A 13,433-nucleotide genomic window follows, 5' to 3' on the forward strand; every position below is an offset into this window, starting at 1 on the left:
GTGTTTCCCCCTGCTTGTTGAGATAAAAGATGCTGATGGTTTTGTCTGTGCATATGAGCACCGATGACCATGCTATCTTGGGGATAGCCTTAAGTTTCAGCTGATTGATGTGCAACTTTATTTTGTCTAGGCACCATTTACCACTTATTTGTAAGTATTGGAGGTGGGCACACCAACCTTCCAAGGAGGAATCCATTGTAATGATATAGTCTGGAATTTGTGTTATATATGATAGACTGCTGAACAGATTTGAAGTTCCTGTCCATCAAGTCATGGATAGTTTCACTGTTGAAGTTATTTGAATGAGGTCGCCGAAGGACCTCTACGCCTGGAGCCAATTCTTGTTCAGTTCCTCTTGAAGTGGACGCATTTGTAGTTGGCAACTGGGAACAAGATAGATCCAGGAAGAAAGCATTCCCATGAACAATATGTAGATCCAGACTGAAACAGACTTTCTGTGTGCTTGTTGTCAAATCTTTACTTGCCTGTCTTAGGGGGGAAAGACTTTGTTTTGCACAGTGTTAGGAATGCTCCCAAGAATGTCAACGTTGTTGTGGGGTTGAATTGAGTGTTTTAACAATGCAAGACATGTGGAAGTGGCTGCTGCTGCTTATTTATGTGTGGAAGTTTCTATGACCCAATCATCCAAGTATGGAAAGATTTGGATTCCCTTCGGTCTTAGATGGCCTGCTACTGGGGCCAGCATCTTGGTGAAATGCTGATTTAGCCCAAATGGAACTCCCTTGAATTGCTATTGAGTGCTGGCTACACTGAAGCACAGGAATTTGCTATGTTTTCGGTGTATCAGGATGTGGCAGTAAGCGTTTTTGAGGTCTAGGGTCCTCATATGATCTCCTCTGTTGAAGAGGTGTAATATATCCTGAAGCATCGTCATGCGAAAAGATTGCTTCATTAGAAATGTATTTAACTTTTGTAGGTCGAGAATAGGATGTCAATCTCTTGTGGTTTTTCTGATCAGAAAGAAACATGAGTAGAATCCCAATCCTTTCTGAAGTTTTGGAACAACTTATATTGCTCCCTTTTACAGCATGATAGAACTCTGGCTCAGGAGATGTTTTAAGTGAAGGGAGGGTGGTCCTGTTGGTGGGATGTGTGGAAGTTTTTGGAGAAACTCAAGAGTGTATCTTCGAGAAATCAAATTGAGCACCCACTTGTCGGATGTTATCTTGGACCACTGATGAAGATGGTTTGAAGTTCAACCTCCAATATGGGTTGGTGAAGAGTGTAGGGTGTTCAGCACTAAATTGTGGTCACTCTTTTCTATTAGAATCTCTTCCGCAGTCAGATAAGTTTCCTTTAGCTTAGTGTTTATATGAAGCCACTGGTGGTTGTCTGTATTGTTGCTGTTGTACATACTGAGGACAGTACTGTGTCTGACCGTACTGATATTGTTGCCTGTATGGTTGGTAACCACCTCTAAAGTTATAAGCTCCTCTGCCTCTAACTCCTCGAAAGGGCTGCTTCCTATATTGGAGAGTTCTCAGAGACTTTGCTGTATCCATGTCAGTCTTGATGGACTGCAGTGCATCATTCACGTGTGTCCCAAATAAGGATTCATTGTCAAAGGGCATGTCGAGTATCTTACATTGGATCTCTGGGCAAAAGGTAGTGGATTGCAACCCTCCTTGTCTATGGAGAACATCCGGTACCCAGTCGAAGAGACATCAATGGCACCGTTGATTATCTCCACTGATATTCTTTCAGCTCCTGTAGAAATTTTCGAGCTTCCAGTTTGGCATTTTCTGGTAGCTAGTCAATGTAAGTGGTCATATCATTCCAGATTTGGCAGTCATAACGGCCTAAGATACGCTCATGGAGGAGAATCTCTTACCGATATTGTCAAGCTGTTGACTATCCCTGTCTGGAGGGGAGGAAATTTGTATGGATGGGTTCTTAGAGCGATGTTGCGTCACTTGGGATACCACTGAGTCTGGTTTCGGCTCCCCAATCAGTTGCAGAGTCATCTGGGTCTTTGTATTTTTTGTCCAATCTTAGGATGACTGCTGAAACCTTAGCCATGTTCTTCATGGCTTTAAGAATTTCTTGCCAAAAAAATCAGTAATCAGGATACCCACATCGACTTCTTGGTAGGTTCTTTATAATCACAGAGGAAATAGTCTGATTGTTTGGTGAGCAGTGGAAGTTCAAATCCTTTGGCTGCCCTCTTTATCAAATTATGGAAGCCGCTAATGTCCTCTGGCGGAAAGTGTACTGGTGCAGCAAATCCTGGGGATGGAGTGGGGATGAGATAGTCGTTCCACTCATTGGGAACTGAGGTATTGTCTCATATTTCGCTCTCTTCCCTGTCTTCGTCAATAGATGGAGCATCGTCAGGCAAGGTATCCGCCAACTCTAGTAGAGTGACAATGGGTGCCTCAAGCAATCGTGATGGTTGCAGTGGCTGTGTAGGAGTTTGCAGCAACTGCACCGACCATGGTGCTTGTGGCATTGGAGCCGCAGGCGCAGATGCTGAGAACCTGGAATAATAGTCTTGGAGCATGGGTACTCACAAACGTTTTCTCAGTGGGCCACTAATTTGGTCTATGATGTGTCCAAGGGCCGCACTGATTCCATCAAGGTGGCGGTCAGGGTTCGTGGAGGGATTTGTGGTAAGGTGGGAGTAAGGTAAGCTAGGCGGATACATCTAGTGTCTGAATTCTACAATGTGAAACCAAAATCTTAGGAATCATCCCAGCGTCTCTGCTTAATTAAACTGTGTGATCCTAGGTAATTATTTTATTTCACTTTCTCTTGTTTTTCTTCACTAGCACATAAAGACCTCGAAATACATGACTTCAAAATGTGTGTTGTACAAAGCCTTCTCCAGTGTTTGATTTAATAAACTATATGTTGTATAAATGATGGTGTTCCTAAAGCTACTTCCTTTCCTTAATTTCAATTAATCTTTAAAGAAAAGGTTGCCGGTTTATTTAACATATTTTTTATGTTAGCACTGAGTCACATAAACATTAGCCCAGTGCTGCTCTGGACCAAGGGGCAGCATGTAAAGTCCAGGAGGTTCCACATGCGGCCCTGGGGCCATTCTATGAGTATTTCTGTCTTAGAGCGTACTTTGCAAATTGTTAACTAGAGACATTGGCATTGGAATAGAAGGTTCCTGTTGGTCTTGTGTAGAATATTCATTTTGGAATGGTTCTAAGTTCGCTCTCACAGAGTAACAGTCTTCCTGATACAACTCGTCATCATCCTCCAAGTCCTGCCATTTGACATGCAGTTAGGACGGACTATGAGCACCTTCATCATCGGAGTCGTCCTCCTCATCTAAGAGGTCTGCAAAAAAGTAACCCCGTTATCTTTTTATCAAAGACAAGGAAGGAAATGCTATCTTTGCAGTGATCTTTGCTATTGGCGTTGACTTGTCCATCATCGATGATTTCTTCGTCGCCGACAAGGTCGTCATTAATGGTACCATTGCAGACGGCATCATTAATGGTGTCATTGTCACCGAGCCCATTGTCATCTATATTGTTGTCGATTACAGCGTCAATGGCAACTGGGATTGTGCCAGCGAGGAATGTGTCATCAACGGGATCTTCATCGTCAACGGTAAGTTGAGGAAGGATGCCATCGAAGAAATCTTCATCAACAGGCATTTTAATATCCTCATCGTTATGATCGTTGTTGATGACGGGGGTGAAAAGGAGATGATCGTAGTAGATGATGACGTTGATGTCATTGTTGTTACCATAGATGCGGTCATCAAGGAAGTCATCATAAACAGTACTATTGTCGATGAGAATACAACTGCAGAGCTTGACGCTTTCTTCACGGAAGACTGTGAAGCATGTTTGGGAAGTGCTTCTTTAAGGGAAGGAGTGGTAGGTTCGAAGTCAACCTTTTCTGAGGCAATTGTTCCTTTTATGGAGTAAGAAGGCAGGTCCTCATGCCTCTTTTCGTGCCAAGTAGTAGTATGTTTAGATTTCTTAATGGCCTTTGAAAGTAGCTCTAACACAATTTTGTCCTTAGATTTCTATCTTTAGCAGGAAGATGAAGTCTGTGAAGACTAATAACAATCTTCCTTAGATAAAGGGCACTCTTGAGTTTGCAGCTTTTGGAGCCACAGCGAAAGTCTACCCTCCCACAGAGAAAGTCTACCCTCCCTGTCTTTCAGAGACTTCTCAGAAAAGGTGTGACAGATCTTGCAGTCTCTCACCTTATACTTCAGTTAGAGGCAAAATATACATCAAAATAAAGCCTCTTCTTCCCACAAGTGTCACAGGATCTGAATAGCCCTTTTTTGGTGAGTTGGGACGTTGTGTCCAGCCAGAATAAGTGATGATTTTGGAAGTGAATCTGTCTAAAAAAAAAAGCAAAAAATAGTAATTTGAGCAGAGCTCAAGGAGAGTTTGGTCCTTTTCAAGAAAAAGACATAGATAGATTATAACATCTAAGGTTCCTTGCCATTCTATCTATTGTAGTAATACACATTGCTTTATTATAGTACAGTGGGACTCCCCCTTCGAGGATGTGGAATAATTCAAGCATGTGAATCTATTAAAGATCCAATTCTGGAGAAATAATGTTTTTTTTAAATTTTAAAACCCCTTACCACGATGTTTGTTGTATGATTTCCAAATATTTTCAGGGCTTGGTTCACACACGGACTCTCGGAGCCAGTGACAAACCTTTGGCTCAGTTCTCTGTAATATGTGTAGTATTTTATTTATTATATGTAGTGTTTAGTTCTGAGCTGTAAGCTAAAATGTGTACTTAAATTTTGCTATGCTTGATGTACTGTCAGTTTGTTCTGATTTCCATGTCCTGTAATGGAGTGGCAGCTCCAAAGTTTCATGGTCTATCACATTGAAGCCTGAACCTGGTTGCTGCCAGAAACTTTCAGTCAGTGGCATTTTTAACTCACTATTAAACTTTTAAAAGTGCACCTGGTGTGCCTCCTTACTTAACTTCCCTGATCATTTGTTTCCTCGCAAACCTCTATGCTAAATGTGTATGGTTTGTATATACTGATCTGGTGTTCATAACTCACAGAAACTCAGAGAGGGTCACACTGACAAATGGTGAAAAGGGATAAGTCATACAAGAAAACAGACCCTATTCAGGTAGCGTTTATTTTAATTGCTTGCCTACTTAAATTTTAGGAGTCATTGAGCAAAATATATTCCCCATGTCTTTTTTCCAAAATCTACCTATTTCTACTTGTAACAAGTTGGTATGTAGGGCTAAGCCTCTTTTTGTACCACTGACTGAGGATGCAGCCGGATACCATCTATTATACGTCACTGTGCCCTGCTTCATAGGCTCAGAAAGAAAGAAAGAAAGAAAAAAGATGAGAGACTGAGAGAGCTATAGAGAAAGCAAATCGACAGACAGACATACTGACAGACAGAAAGACAGACAGACAGACAAACAGACAGACAGATAGATATATAGATAGATCAATACATCGATGGCACGTTGTGTCTATGATTCGATGCCACCTAACTGCACATCAATCCTGAGGCGACCCTCAGTTCAGACAACAGTTCACTGAATACCCTAACGTTACGCTTCACCAGTGAGTTTAGTGAGGTGCCTTGTTTGTGACATCCTCTATCCCTCTCCGTTAGAGCCGTTCTCTTCGCTGATGCTGCCTGCAGGCTGCCTGTCTTCCAGACGCCCCTCATCTCTGGGCTGGGTCCTGCTCCAAGCAACGGATAGGAAATGGCACGACACCATGCTAAATGTCTTGGTTCCTTTCCATTGTCAATGAGTGAGGTTAGTTTAAAAAAGCCCATTGTGATTCTGGCTGCTCTGTTTTTAGCCTGGCGTTGTTCACATCCTTGGACGTATTATTAAGGGGGCGTGTCATTTCTTGGCAGTCCTAGCCTCTGGACCACCAGGAGCTTGATTCAAGTCCCGGGTGAGGGAGCTAGGGAGACTGCTGGAAGATCGTTAATAAGTCAGTCCCATGCAATCACATGCCTATTACCAGCCTCCAAAACCTGCAAAAGGCTTAAAAGGAAGAGAGTTGAATAAATGGGTAGAGAGCAAGAGGGCATGGAAGGGAGCCAAAAGCAAAGGGCTAGAGGAGTTAGCAGGAGTAGAGTGTGAAAAGAAAATGAATGAAGTGACAATCACTGAGCATAAAAATGGAGATACATAAAACAAATCATATGAGAGACTAATGGGTAATAAGAATAAGTATAAACAAAGAGAAGTTGCAGGTAAAGAGAGGTGCCTGAATTTTTTTTATATTTAAGTGAATTTTTATATAGCGCAGACTACATGCATGAGGCATTAGACTGCTTTGCAATTGATTATGGCAGTAAGAAACATATAGGATCTGCAGCAGCCCATCTACATTTGTATAACAAAACTCGAACCTTTACATTAATCGTAGATATATTCTAGATGCAAAGGACACAATATCTGGAACACCTAGCTGCTTGGAAGAATTACAAATGAGTTGTTCCACCCGTCATCTTTTTGTTTTTCTTGGCACGCTACAGTGGCTTTAAGAGGGACCCCTCTAAGAGTTCCAGCAGAGCCCTACTGCTGCTGTTATCGAGATATGATCCCAAACCTATCCAAGTGCCATTCTACAAGGATAAAACATAGATGAGCCTTAAGCTATTGTAGTGGCGGCTGCCTCGGAACAGGGGCGGTGAGGCGGGGGTGGTGTGGGGGAGATGAAAAACAAAACAAAAATAAAATTACCTTCGCCCCTCAAAGCTTATCCTCCATCCTCTGCTGCAGGCCTCTCCCCCGTCCTCATTCTGCTGCACACCGGAAGCACACAGACTCCTGGACTCTCCCAGTCAATCACATCTCTGCATCAGCAGCATTGTGATTGGTCTGAGAGGCAGTGTCTGGGAGCCTGGGCATATTCTCCACCGGGCTGTGTAACACATGACTGTTTAGCCGTCCCAAGAGGACAAAACACTCCTGCTCCCTTCGACGGCGGCGAGCCCAGCCACGGCTCGCCCTAATATTGCTTTGAGTGGCACAGAAAGAAAAATGATAATAAAGTTTTGTTATTATCGTTTTCTTTTTTTCCACTGCTCAAAGAGCAGTGGGGCGACACCCCTCCTCCTTAGCGGAGGAGCCGCAACTGGGCTATTATACAGGGTTTGGCGGGACATGAGAAAAACGTACAGCAGCAGTTTGCTGAGCTGCTAATCCCAGAGTTTCTCCGTTCCGTTTAGATGTGTGGGGGATTGCTGTATTTACTAACAGCAAGTCTTTGCTGGCTAATTTCACAGTCAACCCTGAGCCACCAGTCCATCAGCCATAGGACTTGTAGGTCATAGTCATTGCTGCCCTGCCCTATTGAGGGTGAGGTAACCAGCACAAATTGTTCGTCCCCATGACTGTCATGTAACCCACATGCAAAATTCTTCAGCAGGTTCCAGAAATAATATCTGCTCACTTAGTTGATATCTTTAATGAAATGTTCGGCTCAGGTTACTTTCATAAGGCATGGAAAAAAGCCTCTATCTATCCCTCAGTTAAATAGGCAAGTTCTCTTCTGCAGATCCAATCAACAATCAGCCCTATCTCGTCTGCCTTTTCCAGCCAAGATGGTTGAGAAAGCTGTGAATTTGGAATTGGCTTCCTTTATAAATGCAAACAGTCGCTTGATTCTACTCAGTTTGTCTTTAGACGCAAACATAGCACGGAATCTGCCCTAATCGTGGCAGCTGAAGCTATAAGATCCATTCCTGACAAAGGAGGTAATGCGGCACTGATTTTAATTAGAGATATTGGTTGCATTTGACATGGTCAATTATGATTTTCTGATTGACCGTTTCCACTCCTTAGAGATTAGGGGAACAGCTTTAGCTCTTCTAACTTGTCGCTATCGAAAAATTTGAATCTGATCTCTTTGTACTCCCCTGTGGGGTGCTACATGGAGCCTCATTAAGCAACACTCTTTCTAACTTATATGTCACCTCAGTGGCTAGGCGTATAAAATCGTTGGGTTCTCAGTGATATCATACGCTGTTGACACCAAGATTGAGGTTGCAGTGTCCAACAATCAAACAACACTGCAGCCAGGTTTCATGATAGTATGTGGCACATAGGCAACTGGATGAAAAATAATTGCCTCAAATTGAATTTGAGAAAAGCTCTGCAAAGACACTCCCTTCTGGTCGCCCAGCTGGTGGCCTCAGGAAGTGTGTGCGTTGCCAACACCTGTCGAGAAAGAGAGACACCTAGGAATTCCTATTGACAATAAGCTGACATTTTATAGCCGTATCAATTAGGTAACTTCCTCTGCTTTTTACACTCTTAAAATGCTCAGGAAGATATTTCTTTACATCCCAAATAATCAGCAAAAGGCAGTGGTTACGGCCCTAGTCGTATCTAAATTTGACTACTGCAATGTGCTATATACTAACTTGGAGATTCAAGCTACATAACAAATTGCAGATACTGCAAAATGCGGCAGCCCAGCTTTTATATGGGATTACCAAACATCTTCTGCACTCAAAGAGCAGCATTGGTTACCCATAAAGAAGCGCATCGCTTTTAAGGCTCTGTACATTGCCTTTCAAGCACTTCATAATTCAGGCTCTGAATTTTTTTTAACGCACCTTCTCTTGGTACATCCCTTACATACCACTGCGCTCATCTGCAGCCAAGTATGTAGTTGTTCCCATGTCCAGAAACCCTCCTAGGGAGGTAGACATTTTGTCACTTGTATGGCCAAGTTATGGAACACTCTTCCTTTTAAATTAAAGGAAATGACAAATCTACTTCATTTCAGGAAAGCCCTTAAAACCTGGTAGTGAAGCCAATAATTTGGCCTTGCTGAACAGTCCCCCTTCATTAAGCTGATCATTTTATTTGACTAAGCAATAGCCAGTGCCAAGACACCTCCGGGCATTTGAGTGCTTTATAAATATAATTTTCATTTATTTAATTACATTTATGCATCACACAAGCAGGAAATGTGTATAAAGGCCCTAATGTGCAGGAAGAAATGCTCCCTGCATGCAAGGGGCCATTGCTTTTTTACATAAGGAAAACAACCTCATGCTATGGAAAGTTTTTTTTCTAAACAAAAAAGTTGCAGATGAGGTACTTTAAACATGGTGTCATTTCAACAGTCCTTCAGTGCGGCTAGGGAGAAGCCGCAGAACCCTTCGCTGCACTTAGAACCCTGTGATCTTGGCTCTCATTGTTCTAAAAATCACTATCATGAAATATGGGATCCCATGCATTTTACATATAGATGATCCTGATAATCCACATCCTTTACACCCAGTACACCGGCCCCTAAATGTCGGTTAAATGAAATACATATATAACTGAAAGCTGAGGAAAGATCTTTGGACCATCAGAAAGTGACCAGATGATTGAAATATGTCCACACCTAGATGAAACTCAATTGGCTGCACCTTTATCAACAGAGAACAGAGTATTCTATGGTTGAGACCTGTCTTCAGGGTTATGCAAAGAACAACTGACCTAACTGTCACCCCTGAGGCATGATGGGAAACCTGGGGTCATGGCTGCCTTAAAGACACGGTGCCAGTTTTTGTTGAAAATGGTTTCATTTTCTATGCTATTGTTTTACAATGCAGCCTGAGGGCTAACAATGTCTATTTATTAGCAATTTTCAGGATTTATGAGTGGTTTTACTCATTAAAACACAAAGTTCAAGGAATATTTGACCTAATGTGTTCTTTTTTTGTTTCCTTACTAATTGCAGTACACGTACATGTGTTTACATTGTTTAGCCTCAGTTTTGGGGCGACATTGGTGTGAGAAAAATAATATATGTACGTACATATATGTGGAGCGAGATATATGTGTTTTTACATATATATTTTATATTGTTTCCGGGTTCCCGCACATGGGCGGGAATATTCAGTGCTTATGACTATTGATGAGGATCCCCTGGAAGAGAATCTTTTTTACGAGGTGCGCATACCTCGGTAGATGAGGCTCATCTCTCCCCCTCTATTTCTAATGGAGTTTGGAGAGCTTTAGATGAATATATGGATTTGGCATCAAAAGGGTGGTGGAGCAATATCCCTTTGTGGCGTCTATATGATTACTGTTATTTCTTTCTTTTTGTAGTGTTGCAGGAGATCCTTTCTTCCTTCCTTCCTTCCTCCCTTCCCTCTTCCCCCTCCCCCCGTGTTTTTTCTTTCTTTCTATTTCTGTATTCAGCTTTCTTTCTTCTCTTTTTCCTTTTTTCTCCCCTTAATCAATTTTCTTTATCAAAGTGATACTTTTGACTTCTATTATGGTTCCTGGTTGTCATTCTTCTTTCTTTTCTTTGCAACACGCCGATGAAATGGCTTAAGGAACTATATGAGACATATTTGTATTTGCAGCTGATACCTTGTATTTCTTTTTTGATCAATTGTATCACTTTTTTTTATTGTATTTAACTTTTAATATGCCTCTTTGCAAAACTAATAAAATTATTGAACAAAAAAAAAAAGCAACAGAACACAAATACCGAGTAGCCGCTAATGCCTGCTAAATGTGCTCTTGGGGATGGATTTTTCCCAACTTACTCCAGGAATTTAGTGCTACTTTCTTAGTGCGCCCTTGCATCCAAAATGGATGCGAGGATGCATTTTGTGCTAAGAAATAGTACTAAGTGCAGCAGAGCACGAAAAAGCTAAATGTTCTGGCCTGGTAGGATTTTTCCTCAATTTACGTGAGCAGGAGTAATCAAATAATTATCGGTAATTCTGCATCAAAGAGTAACGCGGAATTACTGAAATTACTCCAATTACTCTGTTGTAATTTAAATTCCACCCAGACCTAACAATTACCAAGTAGAAGGCATGGATTTGCCAAATGGTGGCATCACATGCTTTTGGCAATGCTGAGACTTTGGCATGGTATACATGAAGGATGGTAGGCAATTCTCGGAATCTGGTATATTATTGTGCTTTTTCAAGGCAGTAGATGGAATTAGGAAATGTCTCGTATTGGGTTGTTTGGGTTTCTTCTTGGTTGCATAGTCTGGTCATGCAGCAACTTGTTCAATAATAATTCCTTTCACCTCTATAGCTCCTGGTATCTTTAAATCTCTACATCTCTCATCTCGTTCTTACCTTCTGCTTCACGAGGGCTCCAATGCCCAGATGGATTGCAAGGCAGCGGGGATGAGGCGTTGATGGCGTACTGTACCAAGACCCGTCCCTCCAGACATAGATCACATGTTGATCCCACTTCTCTAGGAAGCCAGGAAAACAGGAGAAGACATCACCTTAGTAACAGCAAAGGAAATGCAGGGAACGCCATTGAAAGTAGAACATTACCACAGCAAAACACCACAGGCAATAGAATTTCAAACATGCACTACATTTTTCTTAGTTATTGCTTAAATAGTTGGACATATTCAACCTGATGTTGTAGGGTCCCTAGAAAAAAATATTGTTAAATATTGACATTTTTGCTCCTCGCTGAAATCATGCTTATGCCTTCTTTCACTCTCTGGAGTTAAGGATAAAGTCTCAGGTTGGAAGGTACATTTCAAATGGTTTCCACACCTTTAGTAAGACACAATGAATCTTATTGATGGAAAATACATCATGCTTGTACCCACTCTCTCCTGTCTAATCTGGACATGCACACTGGTTGGAGAAACTTCCCATAGAGCGGTTGCCGAACACTTTTCACGCAAAACTCTCTGAGTCAGAAGGCATCATTGCATGGTTTCGATTGAGATCTCAAGTGCTAAATTTGCACATAAAAGGACAACCTACTCATTCAAAGAGTGTTTAGACGAAAGGAAAGAATAGCCTGAATCCATGCATCTCAATTGTGATGCTGCCCTGCATTCAGTAACCCAGTTTAACACACTACTGTAACACACTACTGATAGGTGTCGGGTAGTGGTGATGTACTGGGCAAGCATCAATCAAATTTAATAAAGTTGAAAGTTTCAGGCCAATGACAACATTATCACACATACTAGCCACTCTTCCATTGATGGACTCAATATTAGCATTCACACACAAATAAGCATGGGGGCCAAAGGTGTGACATTTAAAAGACAGGCATGCAGTGGAGCACTACCCAAAAAGAAGGTTCGGGAGGATAAGTTACTTACCTGTAATCCTAGTTCTCTTCCAGGGGTATCCTCATCAAAGTCATAAGCCCTAATATTCCCGCCCATGTGGGGGGACCCCGGAAACAATATAAAAATTATATATGGAAACCATATATGTACATCTCTACATATATATGTATACATATATATCATTTTTCTCATACCAATGCAGCTCCCAATAGGAGGCTAAGCAATGTAATTACACACATAAAGTCTGTATTTGCCAATACATAAAAACACAAGATGGCAAAGCACTCATAAAGAAGAAAAACTGCAAATAAAGTAGACATTGTTAGCCTACAGGCTGCATTGTAAACCAATAGCATAGAAAATTAAAGCATTTTCAACAATAACTGGCACCATGCCTTTAAGGCAGCCATGACCCCTATCTTCCCATCATGCCTCAGGGGTGACAGTTAGGTCAGTTGTTCTTTGCATAACCCTGAAGGTCAGGGCACAAAGATATCCTTTAACACTTCAGAAACAATCTCATTTGCCTGGGGGTGGCGGGTTGGTTTGCTTATGACTTTGATGAGGATACCCCTGGAAGAGAACTAGGATTACAGTTAAGTAACTTATCCTTCTCTTCCAGGGGATCTTCATCAATAGTCATAAGCTGAACAGAATAGCAAGCCCATCAACCACCTGCTGGCAGATGAGAAAAAACAAAGTGACCCAATTAACAACAACCAAAAAATCCGCTATTAAACAGACGTCGGAGATCGGTACATTATTGAGAAGGATTAGTTACTTACCTGTAATCCTAGTTCTCTTCCAGGGGTATCCTCATCAAAGTCATAAGCATTAGAATATTCCCGCCCATGCGCGGGAAAGACTGAAAAGCTAACTTGTAGCTGTATGTACTAAAACTGACGCCGTACCTTTAAGGCACCTCTGCCCCTAGCTTCCCATCATGCCTCAGGGGTTACAGTTAGGCCAGTTGTTCTTTTCAGAGACTGAAAAACAAACCATGGTAATAACAGGTTAAAACATCTCCTACTTAATAAACAAAGTCCTTTGCCGGGGAGGCAGGAGGGTTGCTTATGACTTTGATGAGGATACCCCTGGAAGAGAACTAGGATTACAGGTATGTAACTAATCCTTCTCTTCCAGGGGATCCTCATCAATAGTCATAAGCATTAGAATAGAGTAGCGAGCCTCACCTCATCCCTGCGGGCAAAGGAATCAACAGATAACATTCATATTCGTAGGCCCAAAAGTAGGCCTTATTCTACCCAAATAGGTTTCTCAAGGAGGCTTGTCCTACTTGAGACTCCGCTCTGGAATCAGACTCTAGGCAATAATGCCTTGTAAAGGTATGGACTGATTTCCATGTTGCAGCCTTGCATATTTCTGACATAGGAAT

General features: G+C 41.8%; 1 protein-coding gene across 1 annotated transcript in view; it reads right to left on the reverse strand.

Annotated features, from left to right (window-relative positions):
- Nucleotides 1–13,433, reverse strand: part of PAPPA (pappalysin 1) — an 870,469-nt gene that overhangs the window by 428,737 nt on the left and 428,299 nt on the right. Inside the window, exon 6 of the mRNA XM_086921096.1 lies at nt 11,067–11,188. Coding sequence (XP_086777222.1) covers nt 11,067–11,188 — 122 coding nt within the window. The remainder of the gene's footprint in view (nt 1–11,066; nt 11,189–13,433) is intronic.

The sequence above is a fragment of the Lissotriton vulgaris genome, chromosome 5, assembly GCF_964263255.1.
Source record: "Lissotriton vulgaris chromosome 5, aLisVul1.2, whole genome shotgun sequence".
Lineage (NCBI taxonomy): Eukaryota > Metazoa > Chordata > Amphibia > Caudata > Salamandridae > Lissotriton > Lissotriton vulgaris.